At 32.5% G+C, this 21,892-nt stretch overlaps 3 protein-coding genes across 4 annotated transcripts; all 3 read left to right on the top strand.

The window, feature by feature from the left end:
* Positions 1-2,184: 2,184 nt before the first annotated feature.
* On the top strand, positions 2,185-4,711 carry LOC114753099 (ras-related protein Rab2BV). Of its 2 annotated transcripts, none has more exons than XM_028941763.1 (3): positions 2,185-2,272; positions 2,435-2,627; positions 3,818-4,711. In XM_028941763.1, the coding sequence occupies exons 2-3, from the start codon at positions 2,463-2,465 to the stop codon at positions 4,301-4,303; spliced, it is 651 nt and encodes a 216-aa protein (XP_028797596.1). In that variant the 5' UTR covers positions 2,185-2,272; positions 2,435-2,462; the 3' UTR covers positions 4,304-4,711. The 2 variants fall into 2 exon arrangements, with proteins under 2 accessions (XP_028797596.1, XP_028797598.1); XM_028941765.1 differs by having other exon boundaries at positions 2,425-2,627.
* Positions 4,712-14,793: 10,082 nt separating this feature from the next.
* On the top strand, positions 14,794-17,390 carry LOC114753093 (protein NRT1/ PTR FAMILY 5.6-like). Its single transcript, XM_028941757.1, has 4 exons — positions 14,794-15,014; positions 15,353-15,570; positions 15,680-16,221; positions 16,301-17,390. Exons 1-4 carry the CDS (start codon positions 14,864-14,866, stop codon positions 17,148-17,150), a joined length of 1,761 nt encoding a protein of 586 aa, XP_028797590.1. The 5' UTR covers positions 14,794-14,863; the 3' UTR covers positions 17,151-17,390.
* Positions 17,391-20,886: 3,496 nt separating this feature from the next.
* On the top strand, positions 20,887-21,840 carry LOC114753089 (probable mitochondrial adenine nucleotide transporter BTL3; the record flags this gene model as incomplete). Its single annotated transcript, XM_028941754.1, has 2 exons — positions 20,887-21,105; positions 21,664-21,840. Coding segments are annotated over exons 1-2 (396 nt in total), but the record flags the coding sequence as incomplete, so codon positions are not given.
* Positions 21,841-21,892: the final 52 nt, after the last annotated feature.

Below are 21,892 nucleotides of genomic sequence, written 5' to 3'. Positions count from 1 at the left end.
ATGAATTTGACATTAAAGTCATTAAAACTTAAATTTATTTGGAGATTTTTATCATTAGTAACAATCATATTGAGAGACATTGAGAAGACAAGACAGAGATAGATAGCAATGGCCAAGGGAACGGGAAAGCAAAAGCAAGCATAATCCACACGCAAAAAATAGTATTGTCATTAGTCAAATAATAAGCCACTCTCTTTCTTTATCTTTTGTTTTTCCTTTCCTTTCTTGAGACTGAAATACCTACATCTTTCGTTCATTTTCTTGCTGGGGATGAATGCATGCATTTTTTTTTTTTTCAATATGAAGTTTTCGGTTGTTGTTTGCATTGCAATTAAGTATATGTGGTATTACTTTCTGTCTTTAATATAAGAGTTTGATAAGTGTTAAATTTGATTTTAAATATAAAACATTAATTTATTTTGTTTCTCATATTTATCATTTTTCCTCATAATAATTTACTTAACTTATAAACCCGTATGTCATCTAACATTGAATAGGAGTATTTTAAAAAAAATTATGTTATATTTGTTATAACTTATTAATTTATTTCTTTTTTAATTTATCTAAATTAGTTAACTAATTATTAACTATTGAAATGAGTACAATGAGACCTTTTTTTTCCCCTTTGAATTTCTCTAGAGACAGTTGAGTTTACTTTAAATTTCATTATAACAAATACTGAAATGAAAATATAATTGAGTTTTAACTTTGATACTACTGGCTAATAACTGTTGTTGGGATGGAAAAAATACATTGGAATGCGATGAAATTCACAAGTCAGTTTTTCTGTGTTTACAAACTAATTACTTCTCTGACCTTTAATATAAGACCTATTTAACTAATTTGACTAGATTAAGAAAGTTAGGTAGGTTAATTAATTATAAAAAATATAATATGTTTTTCCTAAAACACCATAATCATATTTCTTAATATCTTTCCTCCCTCACTTACTTGATTATGGTTGAGAGGGTATTCATAAAAATAATTTAAGCTAAACTGATAAATATGAAAAATAAATTTTATATTTAGAATCAAAATTAACTTAATAATTAGGTTTTATATTAATGATCTGAGAAGGATTTTATAAGTTATGAGTTAGCTTCGCACTATTCAGATAAGCTCCTGTTGACGATGGCGCATTGAATTGAATCCACATAAAGTGTTAGTAGGCCATAAGGCCTTTGATAAAAACAGGTATCTGAAACCAAACTGACGGGCAACCAACAAATAATTTGAGACCAAACTTCCCTGTGTTTCCAGGACAAGTTTTTGGGAAAAGAAAAAGCCGACTACTGAATAAGAAGCCCAACTCTATGGCATTTTGTCATTTTAAAGTTCTCTATCGTTGCCAACAAATATTGATTCAGGTAAAAATGATTTGGACACCTTAAACATCATATCCTATGTATAAAAAAAATACTGTTGAGAGAGGTTCTTGTTACAGCGCCTGACTCTACTCCAGAGATTAGTCTCTTACCGTTCGGTTGGCAAAATATTCTAGGCAACCAAACTAAAAGTTCTCTATTTTTTTTTTTTTGCCTACAGTTCTCTATCCAAGATGGTTCAAATATAAACAAATATTTTAATGAAAAAGATGATATGTTCCATTTGAAATTGAAAGGATGAAGAAATTACTAACCTTTTAATTTAGATTATTTCTGCTAATCAATGTATAAATACAACCTTGTTTAATTCTCTTACTATAAGAGACAACCATCATAATCATGGGATTCAAAATATTAGTTAAAAATAATAAATATATAAAATATATATTTTTATAATTATATATTTATTTGAGAGAGTACGTAATATATATTTAATAAAAATAAAAATGAAATGATCAATTTTCAATTTTAAACAAGGAGGAGTTTTTTTTATAAAAAAAATATTTAGGAGCATCACGCCTGTGAGAGATTGTATTATAGAAAATGAAGGTGATTTAATCTTTTTCATTTTGCGTTGATTGTTTGGTCATATTCAGGTTGATGAAGAAGATCTGACGATGAACTCAAAACAGGTTTGCAAAAAATAAATAAAAATAACATCTTCCGAGATTCACGCATTGCAGTCCACGTGTAAGGCTGTTCAAAGTGCTTTCTCGTCCGTTTTTATTCCGTTTCTCTTCATTGTTGGCCTTCCAATATGCACTTTCTTCTCTCTCTCTCTCTCCTCCTCCCCGTCCCTGCACTCCTCTGTAACCTCTCCACTCTTTTCAATCTCTATTCCCTCTGTTCACCGTCGCTTCATCACTTGCCTCTTACCGTCTTTTATGGTTCGTTTCCCTTTCTCTGTCTGTTTATCACGATAACTTGCAGCCAAACTAATGGATTTTATATGTTGTCGAATTTTGAATGTAATTTCGGCCGTGTGTTTGTATATCCTAGGTTTTTGGTCGACAAATTTGTGTTTGCTAATTTTGCTTAGATCTGGGCAGGTTTTACGTGGTATCGGGTGTTGGAAATATGGCATATAAAGTCGATCATGAATACGACTATCTTTTCAAGATAGTATTGATTGGGGATTCTGGTGTCGGAAAATCCAATATCCTTTCTAGGTTCACGCGAAATGAGTTCTGTTTGGAATCCAAATCTACCATTGGGGTAGAATTTGCTACGAGGACATTGCAGGTTGGTTTTATAACATCAACTTCCATGTCATTCGAGTTCCGTTTCGGTTGATTCTCGCATGAAAGGTGCTGGGTTCTTGTTGATCTTCCCCTTCGATTAGTCTTTACCTGGTTCAAAATTAGGTCCTGAAAGAATTGAATGAGTGAATGAATCTCTATCTGGTTTTAGGATAATGAACACCTGATGACTTTTTTTTCTTTTTTTTGGTAGAACACCTGATGAGTTTTTTCTGTTATGGTGACTATACAGACATCAATTGGAATGCTTGTACTCATCATCTTTGCATTTGCATGCAACATATAAGGATAGATGTGGCCAGATAGGTACACTTGATACCATGGAGCAAACTAGATATTTCTATTCCTGATTTCTCTGTAATGTATGACAGTTTTCTTCTGTGAAAAAATTGGGACTACCGTTACTTAATTTCTTTGAGCTCTCCAGCAGTGTTTATATTTACTATATTTACTGTTTGTCATCACTTTTTGTCCATGTCTTTTGTAGGTAGTACTACTAAGACCATCCAGTAGGAAAAAATTATTTAACTGGGAGAGATTATAAGAAAACAGTTTACAACTTTTGTATGATATCTTAAGTTCTAGCATTTTAGTTCATTCTAGTCTCCATCGGTAGGTGCTCTGTCTTTAATTTATATTCAAAAAGGGTCTAGTGCTGATGGAACTTGTCAAACATTTAAATAAACTATTCATGATTGGCGTATCTCAGAATTCCTTGGTAGTAATGACCAAATGCTTTGTCTGCACTTTAAGTAGCTTGGGTGAAAGATGTCTTGTAAGAACGCCAAACAAAATTATTCATGAAGTTCACATAACTTATTAGGTATCAGCGCTCATTCTCCTTGTTAGGGATGGCCGCAACCTGGCCTGATCACATTGGATTGCAGAAACTTTAAAGGAAAAAAGAAAAAAATTGTGGTCCAAGCCAATCTTATTGGCAATTTTTTCTGATTCGATTCAATTAATTAAAAGGTAACAAATGTGTATGAGAATTTATTTAAAAATTTTATTTTAAGAAAAATATAATTTAGTAAAAGACTTGTCTGTCTTCGTAAAGAGTAATGAGTTATAATCAGCATGACTCAGACAATGTAGAGGACAAATTTGTGGTACTGTGGTTTACTTTGTATGAAAGAGTTGATTGTTAGGAAATCCATGTTTCTGTTGACATAGGTGGAGGGGAAGACTGTAAAGGCACAAATATGGGACACTGCAGGTCAAGAGAGATACCGAGCAATCACAAGTGCCTACTATAGAGGAGCTGTTGGAGCCTTGTTGGTCTATGACATAACGAAAAGGCAAACATTTGAAAATGTGCAGAGGTGGCTTCGCGAACTAAGGGACCATGCAGATTCTAACATTGTTATTATGATGGCTGGAAATAAATCTGACCTGAATCACTTAAGAGCAGTTGCTACTGAAGATGCTCAAAGTTTGGCTGAGAAGGAGAATCTGTCTTTTCTAGAGACTTCAGCATTAGAGGCCCATAATGTTGAGAAGGCATTCCAAACCATATTATTGGATATATATCAAATTATGAGTAAAAAGGCGCTGGCAGCACAAGAAGCAGCTTCCTCCACTGGCCTTCCTCAAGGGACAACCATAAATGTCTCAAATTTGTCAGGTAACGTGGAAAAGAAATCTTGTTGCTCAAATTAAACAGGATAGCTCTGTGTAAAAAAGGAGAGGAGTGAACTTGCTCGTAGAAAAATATAGTTATATGAATTAGTAACATGAGGAATACTTGCTACCGGCCGCCAGATTTTCGTTTATATTATTCTCCTGGAAGATGGGAGGGGACTAGTCTCTTAACACTCGCAAGTGAATATGCTGAACATGGCAGTTTTAACAAATTCGTCTTCGCTTTGGAATGAAGTAATTATGAAAAGCAGCAATGCATTCGGAGTTAGGTTATTTGGTACAGTTGGGGTTTAGTTGGAAGCAATGTAACTATAGTTTCTCAACAATGTCACTCATTTGGCTCTTCTGATCTGCGTATTTTTGTCTTCTTTCATTCACAATAAGATATTTCGTTTCTTTTATTTAATCTGATGTTACTTGTGATTACAACTATGCTTGAAAATGCTTATTCTAACTTGTTGGATGTGCATCTAATATGAAACAATAGGAGATCTTAGGTACTTTAATCTAAAACAATAGTAGTAGTACTAAGCAAACCAAACCAAATCTTGAAATAACATATGAGCATGTGAGACTAAAAGTGCAGATTCCAAAAGTTTTTTCTTCGTCTTTATGGTTATGATTGGTTTACTCATCTTATGTACCTAAGATTTTTCTGTCAGACGTTCTGGGATATCTTTCTCCTTCAGAAGAATTGGTCAAACAATCCATAATGTTGTGCATTCTGTTGATTTATTTAACAGCTAGTTATATATTCAGGAATGACTGCGTTGTAGCTGTTTATATTGTTTGTACTTTGTTAACGGTGGATACACCAATGAACAACTAAGGAGGTAACACTGAACTTAAAAAGTTGTTGAAGTTCAATAAAAGGATGAAGTGAAAGATCTATCTCCAGTCTCCATAAGGGGCATATACATGTTTGAGCAGATTTGACCTCGATCGATGAACACCCATGGCGGCAAAATGTATAGCTCGAGTGCCTGTTAGGCTCGACTAGCATCTGATCAAGCTGGTAAATAAAAAAATTTTCTGAAAAATTAAAACTTAATACTACCTCCGGACAATGTCTTATAATTAGAACCGCAGGTAGTACAAGCATAATTTTATTTATGGAAAAAAAAATATATCATTTCCTTCAATCATGATATATTTCTTTTAAAACAATTGTTAGGATAACTATGAGGTCTTATAATTAGGACCGAAAGTAGTACAAACATAATTTTATTTATGGAAAAAAATATACTATTTCCTTCAACCATGATATATTTCTTTTAAAACAATTGTTAGGATGAATACAAGGTTTTATAATTAGGATACCAAACTTTATCCTCCCTGGCTCCAATGGACGAGGCGAGATTGGGTTCATTGGCCAAGCGAGTGAGTAATTCTAATGTCTTGATTTTTCTAAAATACTTAATTTAATAGAAACTTCCTCCATATGAAAATCTTTTGCAAATATATGCAATCAATAAAGATAATTTAAGGAAAAAATTATAAATTTGAAAATAAAGTGAATTGAATCTCAAATTTAAGATCAAAAGTAAATATTCCAATTAACTCTTATATTCAAAATCTTTCAGTTAGTTTTTATATTTAAAATGTGACGGAATAATTGTAATGCTTTGCCGCGGTGCCTTTGTATATACTGACCACCAGAACAAGTAATGGTGCACGTGGAGACGAACGAAAAATATTTAAGGGTTTAGTTGCCAATAATAAATAAAGAATGAAGAAGCTCGTGCCTTTTGTAAGGTTTTTCTCTTTTGATAATAAATGGATCCGTTAAGCCACCCCTTGAAGAATCAATACATTAGATTTACTAGAACCCAGTTACGAGGCAGATCACAACCTGGCCAATCATGCTCACAGCTTATTATTAGGGGGGTTTTTATTTACAATTTTTCTTTTACTGTATTATAAAATCTTTATCATTTCATAGTATCAGCACAGCAATATTATAATTTATAAATAAATAATGGTATTGCGAAGAATTACTTAAATGTAATCAGTAGTTTCCTTTCATTATAGCAATTCTAACAAATCAATTCAATATGCAAACTACTTTTAGAATGAACTATTTAATGTTACATATGAATATAAAATAGAATGACATGAAATATTTGATTAAAAACTTAGCAAACTCAAGCTGAATATCAATATTAGTTTCTTTTTTTAGCGTAGTTTTGTCTATCTGTGTTTTTCAAATTCCAAAGTCTTTTTTTGTGATTTCTCCTAGTATTTATTATTTTGGTGATGCAGTGTAGCATGACTAAAACGTATTTTAGACATTTTACTCATATTTTATATTTGTAAAAGTGGGACTCAGTCCTTATTTGCTATTTTCCAAATTCAGAGTCCCAAATTGTAATTTTACATATTAGGAGTTTTTTATTTGTTACCCGTGCATTCCATGAGGAAGTCAACGCTAGTTTCTTTTAAAGTAATTATTAACATTAATTATATAATATTTAAATATTAATTAAAAACACAATATGTATGGGTGTGTCAAATTGACATGGGACGAGCTAGCACCAAACTTGGTATCCTGCCAGGCTCCAATGGACGGGGCACGTTTGGGTTCATTGGCCAAGCGGATGTGTACACAGATTCTTTGGTCTTTTTTTAAATTCGTCTAATAATTTTACATAAAGGAGTTAAATAAATAATTTATAAAAAAAATTTAATTCAGTTAATTATTAGTAAAAATATATGTTTTGGTTTTTTAAAATGCCTAATTTAATCATTTCCAATAGAAACTACCTTCATATGAAAATCTTTTCTAAATATATGCAATGATCAAAGATAGTTTAAGAAAAGAATTATAAATTTAAAAATAAAGTGAATTGAGTCTTATATTTAATATCAAGTAAATATTTCAATTAACTCTTATATTCAAAAATTTTCAATGAGCCTTTTTATTTAAAATATGATGGAATAATTGTAATGCTTTGCAGCGATGCTTTTGAATATATTTACCACCAGAAAAAGTAATGGTCCACGTGGAGACAGACGAAAAATATTTATGGGTTTAGTTGCCAATAATAAAAGAATGAAGAAGCTCAAGCCCTTTGTCAGGTTTTTCTCTTTTGATAATAAATGGATCCATCAAATCAGCTGTTGGAGAATCAATACATTACATTCACAGCAAGCCAGTTACAAGCCAGATCACAACCTGGCCGGCCGTGCTCACAACTTGACCTTTTGGAAGCTGAGTCCACATGTTTAAGGATGTGTTTGGATGAAACCAAACCGTAGTTTGAAAAGGTGATTCTGGAAAATAGATTATAGGGAGAATAGATTCTGTGAAGAATAGATTTTGTAAAAAAGTGATTCTGAGAAGTGAAAGTGTTTGGATAGTTGTTATCAGAAGCACTTTTTATACATACAAATTACTAAAAAAAAGACATAAGTTAATATGATAATTACAGAAAAAATAGATTTTATGATATATTTTAATTTGAAGGAATAAAATTGTTAATAATATATTTTTTATTAACATAATTAATAATACATAAGATAATATAATTAATAAATAATTAATATGTATATATATTTTTAAAATATAAGATTAAATATGTTTATAAAAAAATATGTTTATAAAAAAAATAACAAGATACATATCCTATAAGCTCTCACACTCTCCCTTTTTTTTCCAAAAGCAAAAAATTTCTGCTTTTTTCAAAATCATAGTTTTGGAGCCAAAACCATGGTTTGTCCAAAACCATGGTTTGTCCAAAACCATGGTTTGCCCAAAACCAGGTGTTTGGGTGACTTATCACCCAAACCATGGTTTGGGGTGTCACCTAAACGGGGCCTAAAACTTGATAATAAATCTTCAAAAAAAAAAAGAATTTTACATATATATATATACTCTTCCGGTCCTTAATATAGGACTCAATTTTTGAGTTGGTTTTGGTCCTAAATATAAGACCCATTTATCATATTTATCATTTTTCTCTAAATTACCCTTATAGATACTCTATCAACCATAATCAAATAGAAGAGGGAGAGGAAGTATTAAAAAAGATGATTATGGTGTTTTAGGAAAAATGTGTCACTTTTCTTATAATTAACTAACTTACCTAACTTCCTTAATCTAATCAAATTAGTTAAATGGGTCTTACATTAAGGACCGGAAGAGTATATATGTATATAACTTCCTCACGCTTATTATTGTCCAGTCTTAATATTTAATATATAATTTGTAGTTTAAAATATGCTATAAACTAGTTGATAAATCTTATATTTAAAACCAGAGACAATACTTGTTATTTTGCTGATGTAACGTAGCATGACGACGGCTTTTGCGCACACAATTTTATAAATGGGACTATGGTACACAACTCACGTCAATAATTTGTAGATGCTTTATTAGTGAAATAATATACTAATATTAATTAATAACAAGGATTATTTGCAACAGGGATTGTTTGCTCAAATTTAAGTTTAGGAGGTTTCTGGGCAAAATTTTAAAAATAATTAAGGTCATATAATAGATTACACAAGAATTATTCTTGCAATATCAAAGATGTCAATATAAATTATACTACCTCCAGTCCTTAATATAAGATCTTGTTTGACTTTTATTTTGGTTTTAAATATAAAACCTTAATCCACTTTGTCTCTCATATTTATACATTATTTTTCAAGGTAATCCTTCTAACAATGGTAACTTTGGCCAATATACTTGATTAACAAGGATATTTTAAGAAAGACAGTACTAATTTATTACAAATAACTAACTTAACTTGTTTTTTTAATTTTCTCAAATTAGTTAACTAACTCTTATAATTAGGACAGAAAGTAGTACATCAATAAAAAGTATTCGAGCATGTTTCGAAATGTTTAGAATTTAGAGCTCATTTTTGTTATGCCCCATAATGCCTCTTTTTAGCGAAAAAAGGAAAAAGAGTATCATTATCATACACACTATGATTTAGGCTAGAATATTTCTCAAATTTAATTAGTTTATATGTTTGATACGTTTAAGATTAGGATTCCTTCTCCTAATCTAATGATGAAGATTAGGATCTCGGACGACATACTTGGCTCCTCTTAAACGGTCACTAGTTTGACATATTGAAAACACTTTTTAAACAAATTAAAAAGGAAATGAAAAAAGAAATTACTATCTCCGATCCTAATTATAAGAGCTAGCTAACTAATTTGAAGATATTAAGAAAAAAAGTTAAGTTAGTTATTTGTAATAAATAAGTATTGTCTTTTCTAAAATATCCTTGCTAATCAAGTGTATTGACTAGAACTACCATTGTCAGAATGACTACTTTGAAAAAATACATAAATATAATAAACAAAGTAAATTGGAATTTTATATTTAAGACAAAAATAAGAATCAAACAAAGTCTTATATTAAGGAGTGGAGGTAGTATGATGACATAACATATTACTCCTCCGGTCCTTAATATAGGACCTAATTCTTGAGTTGGTTTTGGTCCTAAATATAAGACCCATTTCTCATATTTATCATTTTTCTCTAAATTACCCCTATGGATACTCCCTCAACCATAATCAAGTAGAAGAGGGAGAGAGGGTATTAAGAAATATGATTATGGTATTTTAGGAAAAATGTGTCACTTTTCTTATAATTAACTAACTTACCTAACTTCCTTAATCTAATCAAATTAGTTAAATGGGTCTTATATTAAGGACCGGAGGAGTAGCTTTAAGTTAAACAGGTTCTGCATGCATTTTGATAAAAACTTAATTCTTTGTATAATATTTATTCCACTAGTTAATTTCCTGTATGAAAATTACTGTGTGAAACAATTGCATTGCAATTTCTTCCATTGATGATAAATATTTAATCCGCTTAATTTTTAATAATATCTCTATGCTTTATTTTTTTGTTAAAATATTAAAGTCATGTATTGAGTTGTATGATGTAATTAAGATGAATGAATTATTTTTATTTAGAGGACACAGACACATCTGATGAAAAAGTTAGCTAGAAATAATTTCATCACTTTTAAAAAATTCGGTGATCGTTCAAAATAAAGTTAACGTGGAGGCAATTTTGGAAATCTAGCCTCTTCATTCATTCCATGAAATCCAGAATATTATCCTCTAATGCAATATTGCAATAGATGGAGTCATTTGAAACTCAATGATTAATGGGTTAAGGTGTAAATTTGCTCTAAAAATTTTTACTCAAGAGTGTTGATATCCGGAAGTTTTTTTGAAAACAAATTTATCCCGAAGATTTAAAATTATAACAATATCATCCTTTGTCGTTAAAATTATTAATGGTTAATGTCACTATTTTAACATTCAATTTTAGTTTTTTCACGATAAGAGACAATATTGTCAGAGTTTTAAACTTTCAAAACAAGTTTGTTTTAAAAAAAACTTCTCAATACTTAGAGTTCCTAAGTGAAAACTTTCAGGATAAATTTGAACTTTAACCCATGATTAATCTATGGAGATGATATTTCACTGTCACTAATGGCATCATGTACTTAACGAAATAATTAATTAATAATGATGCTATTAGTATTTTCATACCTTTTTTATTTCTCTTTTTCATCAAAACCAAACATTATATAGATGGCTCTCAAGAATGGCAGCGTCGTCTTAATGATTGCAAAAGCATGGGAGAAGAGTCAAAATGAATTCATTCGTTGTCTGGATTTTAATTCATGCAGGATTCTGATTCTCGCAAATGGTGTTGTTTAATTAATGCATATATTCTTTGATGCATTTCGAAAAGCTATGTTGGTGTGGTTATGGCTGTAAACACGACTCTTTATGCGGAATGCCAAAAAGATTTTTCTTTTGAAAAAATGATAATTTAGTCTCTTTTAAAAAATACTAGTATATTGACAATTTAGTAGAATTTCATGGGAAAAATAGCAAATAAAGACTCCCAATATATAAAATTATGATTTGAGACCCTCAATTTGAAATGACTCGGTCTCATATTGCAAATATGAAATCTTGACGAAATGTCTGAAATGCCCCTCAGTCAAGTTGTGATCTAATCTACTGAAATTGTCATTCGCTAAAGTGAACTTGTCATTTCTCATAGTCAACTTGTTATTTGACATACCCTCAGCCAAATTGTGATTTGGTTTACTGAAGTTGTCATTCGCTAAAATGGACTTGTCATTTCTCATAGTCAATTTGTCATTTGGTATACTTGAGTTGTGATTTCAGACATTTTACCAAGATTTCATATTTACAATATGAGACCGGATCTTTATTTGCTATTTTCTAAATGAAGAGTCCCAAACAATAATTTTACATATTAGGCGGTCTTTATTTGTTAATTTTCCAATTTCATAACATTAAATAGAAGCCTATAGGTATCTAGGGATCATTTTTTAATTAAATGAAAAGAAATCGTCCACTCCCTCCGGGTTGCTGGGATGATCGGATCCGTGGTCGTACATTATAGTGGGCATCCGCTAAATATTATTAATAATTTAATTATACTTCTTCTATTCATAATATAAAAATTAATTCAGTATAGTCGGTATTTAGTATCAATGAATTAAGCTACAAAACTTAGCTTGACTCGAAAGATTATGTTACTTTCGATTTTTAATATAAGAGCTAGTTGATTAATTTAAATAAATTAAGAAAATTTGTTAAGTTAGTTATTTCTAATAAATAAGTATTATTTTTTCTAAAATACCCTTACTAATTATGTGTATTAGCTAGAACTATCATCTGATAAAACCCTTAACATGTGTAACTATTCAATGACTACTTTGAAAAAAATGAATAAATATAAGAGATAAAGTGGATTGTGGTCTTACGTTTAGGATCAAATTAAAAGTCAAATTAGTTCTTATATTGGACCGTATTGTAGTATGTTTTATTGCTTAACCATAAATAATACTACCTCCGGTCCTTAATATAAGACCCCGTTTGACTTTTTGTTTGGTCCTAATTATAAAACCCCAATCCATTTTGTCTCTCATATTTATGTATTTTTTTCTAAAATAGTCCTTCTAATAATGATAGTTTTAGCCAATACACTTAATTAGCAAGAATATTTTAGGAATGACAACACTTATGTATTACAAATAACTAACTTAACTTACTTCCTTAATCTCCTCAAATTAGTCAACTGGGTCTTATAATTATGACCGGAGATAGTATAATATATATATATATATATATATCATTTGTTAACTTTTGTAAGGGATAGGATAGGATAGGAACAAAGTTGGGAGTGAACGAGGATGTTATGTACTCATATATTTGATGTCAAGTGAATATATATAAAGCCTTTTCAATTTGAATAACTGATTTGTGTTGTTTTTGCCAACCTTGTGGTGTGACGTCAACATTTTGAAGACAAAGAAGCGATGCTAAATGAAAGGCGGATAAATTTCATATTTCTGAGAAGGAGACTTGTCCAGAAACTGGATATATGTGTTGATTCCGGTTATCAAAATATCTCTCTTCTTTTCATTAAATCCACGAAGAATCAAATCAAAAACCAGTGAAGAGTAAGAAACAAAGCACGGCAGAAAGAGCAATGTATCGGTTTATCCGCTAACAAGGAGAAACAGAATTTGTTCTCTGAATTTGCTGTATGCAAGGAGTGGATTCCCTCTTCGCAGTATTCATTAAAAGTTAGCTTATCTTACGGAACAATGGTTGAATACTTAGAAAGAAGAACGAGCATTTGAAAATGATTAAAAAAAAATTAAAATCTGCAATGAGTTTCAAGAGACCTTCAAGAATTTTTATTGATCATTGTTGAAGCTGATTCTGTAAGCATCTTCAAAAACATTCCACATTTAGTGTTTTTATCCAAATATCTGAGTCATTTAATCCTTTTAACCAATTCTTCCTTATTTGCTTTAATATGAGGATGGCATATTGGTGATTGAGCCTAAATCTAAACTCAAACCCCGAATGAGTACAGCCTTTTTAGAGTATTTTTTTTTTTATTTGCAGAATCTGAACTTTGAGACTAAAAAGAGTTCTGTTCATCTGGGCCATCTACTTCTGTAGGCAAGGAACGCGTGTCCTTCTTTAGTCAGAAGTGAAATTTACTTTATTATGGTGCTATCTACCCCCCAACAATCATTTAATTCTACAGATCCGTATAATTATTATAGCCCATCTGGATCATGTGTAGCTACCGTATTTTGACTTGGTAGCTATGTCTCCTTAATGGTTTAGTCGTACCCTCTTACTCTACTTGAGGAACTCAGCTTTGAATCCATTCAAGAATCTGATCCCCTCTGTCCTCTGAAGCCAGCAAAACCCGCCCCCATTAGGACCTGTTTGGGTGACTCCTAAAACTATAGTTTGGGTGAAATCTCACCCAAACAGCATCAATTTTGATGTCATAATCTGAAACTATAGTTTCAGGAGAAGTGAATTCATTCTGCTTCTGGCTCAAATTGAAAAGTATGATTGTGCCTGTCAAAGTAGATCTCAATAATAATATGACTTTAACATCTCTCAATTAATTTTTTATAAACATATTAATCTTATATCTTATAAATATATATACACATATTAATTATTCATTAATTATATTATCTTATGTATTATTAATTATGTTGGTAAAAAATATATTATTAACAATTTTATTCCTTCAAATTAAAATATATCATAAAATCTATCTTTTATGTAATTATCATATTAACTTATGTTTTTTTTAGTAATTTCTATATATAAAAAGTGATTCTGATAACAACTATTCAAACACTCTCACTTCTCAGAATCATTTTTTCACAAAATCTATTCTTTACAAAATTTATTCTCTCCAAAATCCATTTTTTACAAAATCTATTCTTCCCAAAATCTATTCTCCAGAAGCTATTTTTCAAACCATGGTTTGGTTTCATCCAAACACCTCCTTGTTCCAAGAGAGAAGCATAGATCTTTTGTTAGATATAGGGCCAGAAATTAATCGAACTTGTACTACTCTCTCTCTACATGCATATAAAACTTAAAAAGTTTTCAAACTGTTCATATTTCAATCCATAAAGTTTTGACAGTCTCCCAAGTCCAATCCTTTACTGCGGCAGCTCACAGTAATAAGAGACAGGAAGCAAAATTGTGAGTGAAAACCAGAGGCTTTGTGGCTTATTTCTTTAACTCCAAGCTTTCCACTCTGTATATTCCAAGTCCATTTAAGTTTATTCCCAAGCGAAATAGCACTTTGTGGTTCATTGCTTTAACACCATCTGTTGTAACTCTACATATTTTGGTTCATTTGTGCGTACTTTGATTCCTACAAAAAGTTCATGTATAAGATAACAACACTTCTATGTAGTTACTGGGCTTAGTAAAGTAATATAACAAATAATGAACCCACTGGTTTACGCTTTGGTTGGTTCAACGGAGGGGAGGGGAGGTTGATTAAACAGAGCCTTAAGGTTCTCTATTCTTGATCAAAGATAATGGAGAATCCACATGAGTGGCGATTCCTTGAGACTATGATTGGGCATAATGTTTCAGATAAAATGCAACTAATCAAAGGGACTAACTAACTGTAGTTATCAGTATCACCCAACCTTGTCTTCTTCTTCTATATAACATAACCTTTCCACTGAGGTTTTTTCTACCCTGCATCTTTCACTACTGATGATGGAGCAAGAAATGGACCACGCAAAGAGGAGCACCAGAGAAGAAACTGATGAAGAGAAATGGGTTCACGATGCTTCTGTGGATTACAGAGGCAGACTTCCTCTTCGTGCTTCCACTGGCGTCTGGAAAGCTATCCCGTTCGTCCTCAGTAAGCATTTCTATCTAAAGCCAAAACATGCTTCTTCTCATTTCACAGACCATTAACCCAGAAAACTGAATAGCTTTCTATATCTGACCAACTTCGCTGTTATTGAAGGAGAACTACAAATATCAGTTTGTAGCCTGCATTTTCAAACTAGAGGATTTTGAGTATTCGGTTTTAGCTAAATTTTTTTGGTTCATCCAGACAAAAATCGCTTAATCTTGGAGATGGCTATCAGTACCACCGAACTAAATTTCATAATGGTTCTCTGTTATTGTACGTATATTCAGTTAGTAGAAGGTAGAAACAATAGTTCGGTGATTTTGAGTCGACTTTTGTGGCAGCTATTGAATTTAGTGAGAGAGTGAGTTTCTTTGGGATAGCAACGAATCTCATCACATACCTCACCAAAGTGATTCACCAAGACCTCAATACAGCAGCAAAGAATGTGAATTACTGGGCGGGAACAACCACCTTGATGCCTTTACTTGGAGGATTTGTCGGTGATGCCTACACTGGTCGCTTCCATATGGTTCTCTTTTCTTCTCTCGTGTATCTTATGGTAACCAACCCATACTCTCTCGTTTTACACCAAAAAGAAATCTAATCTTTTTGCCAATTTGAATCCAACCCACCTCAAAAAATCTGACCTTTTTACGTTGTGAACCCAGGGATTAAGCCTCTTGACTATGTCTCTGTTCATCCCAAGTCTAACGCCATGCAAGAATAATGCAAAGGTGTGTGTTAAGCCCAGGAAGGCTCATGAAGTGGTATTTTTCCTTGCCCTGTACTGTATCTCCTTGGGTACAGGAGGATACAAGCCCTGCTTAGAGAGCTTTGGGGCTGATCAATTTGACGATGATCACTCGGAAGAGAGGAAGAAGAAGATGTCTTACTTCAATTGGTGGAACTTCTCTCTGTGCTTTGCCTTACTGCTTGGTGTTACTGTGGTTGTTTACGTTCAAGACTATGTGAGCTGGGGACTTGCGAGTCTTGGCCTCACTATTCTAATGGCCGTAACAATCATAGCTTTCTATGTTGGAAAGCCATTTTACAGGTTCAGGAGCTCAGAAGGAAACACTTTGACACCAATTTTGCAGGTGGTAGTTGCAGCAATAAGGAAAAGGAACTTACCCTGCCCTTCAAATCCTTCTCTGTTTTATGAAGTCCCCAAGTCACAGGGAAGGCTTCTAAGGCATACCAACAGGCTCAGGTATACACCAATACCCCACTATTCTTACATTTCATGAACTTATTAGTTAGAAATTAATTATCCATAATTGAATCAACAGATGTCTGGACAAGGCTGCAATAATCGAAGACAGGAATGAGGATCAGGGAGACATTAACCCATGGAGACTTACGACTTTAACGAGGGTGGAAGAGGCAAAGCTTATCGTTAGTATGATTCCCATATGGTTAACTTCATTAACAAACGGACTTTGCATAGCACAGAGCACAACCCTCTTCGTGAAGCAAGCAGACTCCATGAAACTCAACATAACTCACAGTTTCAAGATCCCACCAGCTTCTCTGGCCGCCGCAGGAGCTATTGGAACCTTAATATCTGTCCCAATATACGACAGAATCATCGTCCCGTTTTTGAGGAGAGTAAGGAAAAACGAAAGAGGCATCAGCATTTTACAAAGAATCGGCATTGGCTTGGCATTCTCTGTTGTAGTTATGGTTATTGCAGCCTTAGTGGAAAAAGAGAGACTAGGAAAGGCCATGTTTGGGAATGAAAAGATGAGTGTTTTCTGGTTGGTGCCTCAGTACTTATTACTAGGTGTTGGGGATTCATTTTCTCTTGTGGGTTTGCAAGAGTACTTCTACGATCAAGTTCCTGACTCAATGAGAAGCTTAGGGATAGCTTTATTTCTGAGCGTGATTGGGGTGGGAAGCTTCTTGAGCAGCTTTCTGATCATAATTGTGGATCATGTTACAGGGAAAAATGGAAAGAGTTGGATTGGGAAGGATATAAATATGAGTCGTTTGGACTATTTTTACTGGTTATTGGCTGTGTTAGGTGCTCTGAATCTGTGTGGCTTCGTGTTGTTGGCACGAAGGTACACTTACAAACCAGTGCAGAGGAGGGTAATGCAAGCTGATGATGGGGTTGAAGATGAAGCCGCCAGAGTTTAGCTGACTCCTATGATTTCTGCTAAACATATTGTGCTACATATAATTGCCTCAAATTGGTGAATTGTTCTTCCATGGACACATTACATATTAAGATGTTTGCATGCTTAATGTTCTGGCCTTCAAGTCTATGGCTCCTTGGGCCGTACTATCTTAAAAGTAGCCTGTTCATTGCAATTTGGCCCCAAGTACAAGTTGTATATTTGTCTATTAGACAATTGTTTACTGCTTAGTGTTCGGTTATTATTATTGTGATTTTCTTATCTTCAATATGGCAAAATCTTGGGTAATGTGTCCATATGCAATGCTTGTCATTGGAGTAACTAGTAACTATTCAGATCCAAGTTTTTAATTTTCAAATGAATTTTTTTTTTAAAAAAGGAAAATCACACACAAAAAATCTGAAAATTACTAAATCCCAAATAAAATTTTTTTAAATGATGTGTCATTATATACAAGTCAAGTGTAGTCAAAACCTACTTAAAATATATCTTTAATTTATATTCAACATCTATTAAAATATTAAAAATAGATAAGTTAAATCAAATCCAAATCATTTAATTTTAATCCAGATGAACACCCATGCTTATTAGTTAATATGAGCATCTAATATAATTTAGGATTTCAATTGTAAAGAAATGAAGATTATTTAAAGCCTAAAGGATATAGATTGACTTTATAATATACTCTTTCGGTCCTTAATATAAGACCTAATTGTTAAATTAATTTTGGTCTTAAATATAAGACATATTTCTCATATTTATTATTTTCTTAAATTACCCCTATGGATACTCTCTCAACTATAATCAAATAGAAGAAGAAGATGGGATATTAAGGAAGATGATTCTAGGTGTTTTGAGAAAAACATGTCATATTTATTATAATTAACTAATTTACCTAACTTCCTTAATATAATAAAATTAGTTAAATAGGTTTTATATTAAGAACCGGATAAGTATTAAAGTAGTTGTTTGCAATGCGATAGAATCCTTCAAAAGCAATTTTTTAATTGTGATTTACAGAATACGAGATAAGTATATGAGAAGAGTTTTGTTTTAACTTATATGAACATACTTATAAACATTTAATATGTAACTCCATACAAGTATTAAGTTTTAGGATAATGAGGAAGCTGTACCCCTCTCTTAAAATAGGTCCATAAGGACGCTAGAATCAGACATATGTTAACTAATGGCAAAATTGCATCATTCTAAGTGTAGAGTTCTTTTAACCTTAAAAGATATTTCATCATCGATTGTTGGAAGAAGACTAATTCTGTATATATTATTGTTACTGATGTCTCGTTATTGCTGAAATAAAAGCATCTTTATTATTGTATTCCTTCTATTTTGATTTATAAAATATTATTAGAGTGGTAATTTAATGATTCATAATATACAATATTTTGAAGAAAACAATTATTTAATTTATTAATGATTTTATTCTAAAAAAATCATCATTTATTGTGAGTTACTCCTCCGATCCTTAATATATGACCAATTCTTGAGTTGATTTTGGTTCTAAATATAAGACCATTTCTCATATTTATCAATTTTCTCTAAACTACCCCTATGGATATTCCTTCAACCATAAAAAGAAGAAGAGGGAGAGGGAGAGGGGGTATTAAGAAATATGATTATAGTGTTTTAAAAGAAAATGTATCACTTTTTTTAATAATAAAACTTACCTAACCTTCTTAATCTAATCAAATTAGTTAAATGGTCTTATATTAAAGATCGGAGGAGTATTTATAATGTAGTGTTAAATGAATGGCATTTTTGGGAGTTTATACTTCGTTTTGGAAAAAGTTAAGGTTTCTAACTAGATTTAATGTATTTCGTTGATTTATACATTTCTTATATGTTGATTGCATATATAAAAGTTGATAGAATTAAGAATCTTATATTAACATCAAAACAAATAGAATCAAAGTGACTAGTTTATCTGCTAAAAGACAAGAAATTTTAAAAAACTACTAATAATTTATGCTAAAAAAGTGGGTTCGTGAATTCTTAGTCAATCGAAAACCCTTTTAAGATAAGTACGCTCAATTAAATGTGAAGATATTAAAATCTAATTCAATAATCGCGTCCTAAGAAAACCTGTTATAATGGAACTACGCCTTTAGAAAAGGGAAAATATAAATCTTTTGTATGCTATAGGGAAAATATAATAGAATAGAAGCAAAGTTGATCAAGGAAGACGTGTTTCTCATTTTGCACGTAGGACGGTTTGGCAGATTTCTATAGTGTGAAAACGCATGCGAATAAACAAAACGACCCTTTAACTTTAGCTGGGGAGAGGATATCAATTAGATCCTTCACAATATTTTATACTACATTCGATATTTAATATAAAAACTTGTTTGATTTTTATTTTGGTCTTAAATATGAAACCTAAATTCATTTTATCTCTCATATTTATCTATTATTTTCTAAGATATCATGATAATAATGACATTTCTAACCAATATATTTGATTAGTAAAGATATTTTAGGAAAAATAAGACCTATTTATTACAAATAGCTAACTTAATTAGTTTTCTTAATTTACTCAAATTAGTCAATTAGCTCTTATATTAATGATTTGAAGCACTGTATAACTAGTGGAATATTGGAATTGACTGTTTGTTTCTCTCTTTAATTCTAGGATTATTATTTTAATATCATCCCCAAATTTACTTACAAGACAAAAACTATAATTAAATTATTTTTTAACTTGTTTTTTAATAAGTAGGCGCAGAGAGGGTTTTATAGAAGATTTTAGGGCGAAGACATTGAAAAAAGAAGAAGAAGAAGAAGAAGAAGAGAAGAAGAAGGAGAAAAGAGGCAAGCCTGTGGAATTCACAGTTTATTTTATTTCCGTCGAAATATGAAAAATGTTTATATTGCGGAATCATGATTCGTGAGTTTTCCAACCAAAATATCAACCGAGAAAAGTAAGTCGGTGGGCCTCGCAAAATAGCAATAGTAAATTAAAGTAATACTAAGTATTTATTTACGACACATTGCATCTTACGCGTCGCCTGTTTAAGAGGAGGTTTGCTCAACTGACATTGGCCAACGTTAATTTCCACAGTTGTGGCGCCCTTCTCTTCTCAATTTGCAGGTATATTCTTGGGGACAAAGAATCTGTTTATCCTTTCCTCCTGTGTTTATCTCCTGCATCACGTCCCACGGTAACGCTCGTGTTCCTCACAGGTCACGTATTTAGATTTGCCCATTTATCATCATAAATCTCACGGGACTCCCAAAATCAAGCGGTTTCAGACGCTTTTATGGTAAACCGATCACACGAGAACAGGTCGAAGGACAGTAAGACTAAGGTACGGCAACGCCAGCTGTTCGTTTTTCCCCTAATAGGCCAATCGTGTCTCACGGGATGAGGCGTTCGAATTGACTTGGACTTTGAAACGGCGTCGTATGGATGAGCCGCTTTCTTTCTTTCTTCCTCCTGAGCTTTTTAAAACTTCACGGCAGGGATGGGGGAACGTGCTGAAAAGCTCAAAAGCTGAGAAACTAGAGCAGAAGGATGCGAGGAAGGAGAACCTCCTCTGAAGCACGTACATGCACCATGAAGACGTCGTGTTTCTTTTTTTGATATTGAAGGTTCAAAATCTTGCGGTTGATTTCTTCGGAACCACGAGCGAGGCGGCATTTATTTGCTAAAAGTGGTGAAAAGGAATTTAGAGAGAAAGAGAGAGAGAGAGAGAGAGACGGAGAGCAAAGAGGGTTTTGATATGCAAGCGGATACTAGGGTTGGGGTAGTGGTCGAAAGGGGGAAAAGAGGTATCAATTCAAGTCAAGGAGGTGTTGCCGTTGTGGCGGTGTGTATGAAGTTGGCGCAGCAGCAACGTTCCGACATTGGGACTATTTCTCAGCTTCTTGCTGGGGGCGTTGCCGGTGCTCTTAGCAAGACCTGTACAGCGCCGCTTGCTCGACTGACCATACTCTTTCAGGTTGGCATTTTTCTTTCGTTTCTCTGCTTTTGGCTATGCAGGCTGTCTTGGTTTATATTCCTTCAATTTGACTCTTCTGTGCGGTTTTTTCCCAGAAAATGTTCAAGTATAATCTATGCTGATACTGCTATTATTGCCCCCAAATGAATTGTGTTTTTCGTGACATAAACATTTTTTTAATCATACGCATCTCTTGTTTCCGTGGGAGTAATGTCGGTTGGAGAATAATTTGGGTTTTTCGTGGGACTCTTCAACCACTCAGACATTCGGTTCAAGAGGAAGATTTAGGACCAGACGGAGGAAAGAGGGAGGGACCAACCAAAAAAAAAAACTAGTAGTTTCATTAAGGAGGGGGAAAGCCTACAGTTAAAACTTGTTACATTTTCTCAGTTCTTCCTGATTTGACGTTAAGTTTATTTGCTTTGCTAAGAAAATGATTTCTGGAGGATAAATATTTATTGATGTGATCCGTATCTGGCTTCTTTCCTGTGTTCTTCAACAATGAGTTTATCTGGCTAATGTCTAGTATTTTCTGCTTTACTCATGCAACGTCTTCAGGTTCAAGGTATGCACTCCAATGCCGCGTCGTTGAGGAATGCCAGCATATGGAATGAGGCTTCACGAATTGTCAACGAAGAGGGATTTAGAGCTTTCTGGAAAGGAAATTTAGTTACTATTGCTCATCGTCTGCCTTATTCTTCTGTCAACTTTTATGCATATGAGCACTACAAGAAGGTTAATTTCTGATTTGGAGAAGTACCTTTTAAACATTCTTGCCCTCGGCTTA

Source organism: Neltuma alba, unplaced genomic scaffold (genome assembly GCF_004799145.2).
Source record: "Neltuma alba isolate B1F8T4 unplaced genomic scaffold, ASM479914v2 tig00007693_pilon, whole genome shotgun sequence".
In the NCBI taxonomy this organism is placed as follows: domain Eukaryota; kingdom Viridiplantae; phylum Streptophyta; class Magnoliopsida; order Fabales; family Fabaceae; genus Neltuma; species Neltuma alba.
The sequence above is the reverse complement of the archived record's forward strand: the minus strand, read 5'-3'. Positions and strand labels throughout refer to the sequence as shown.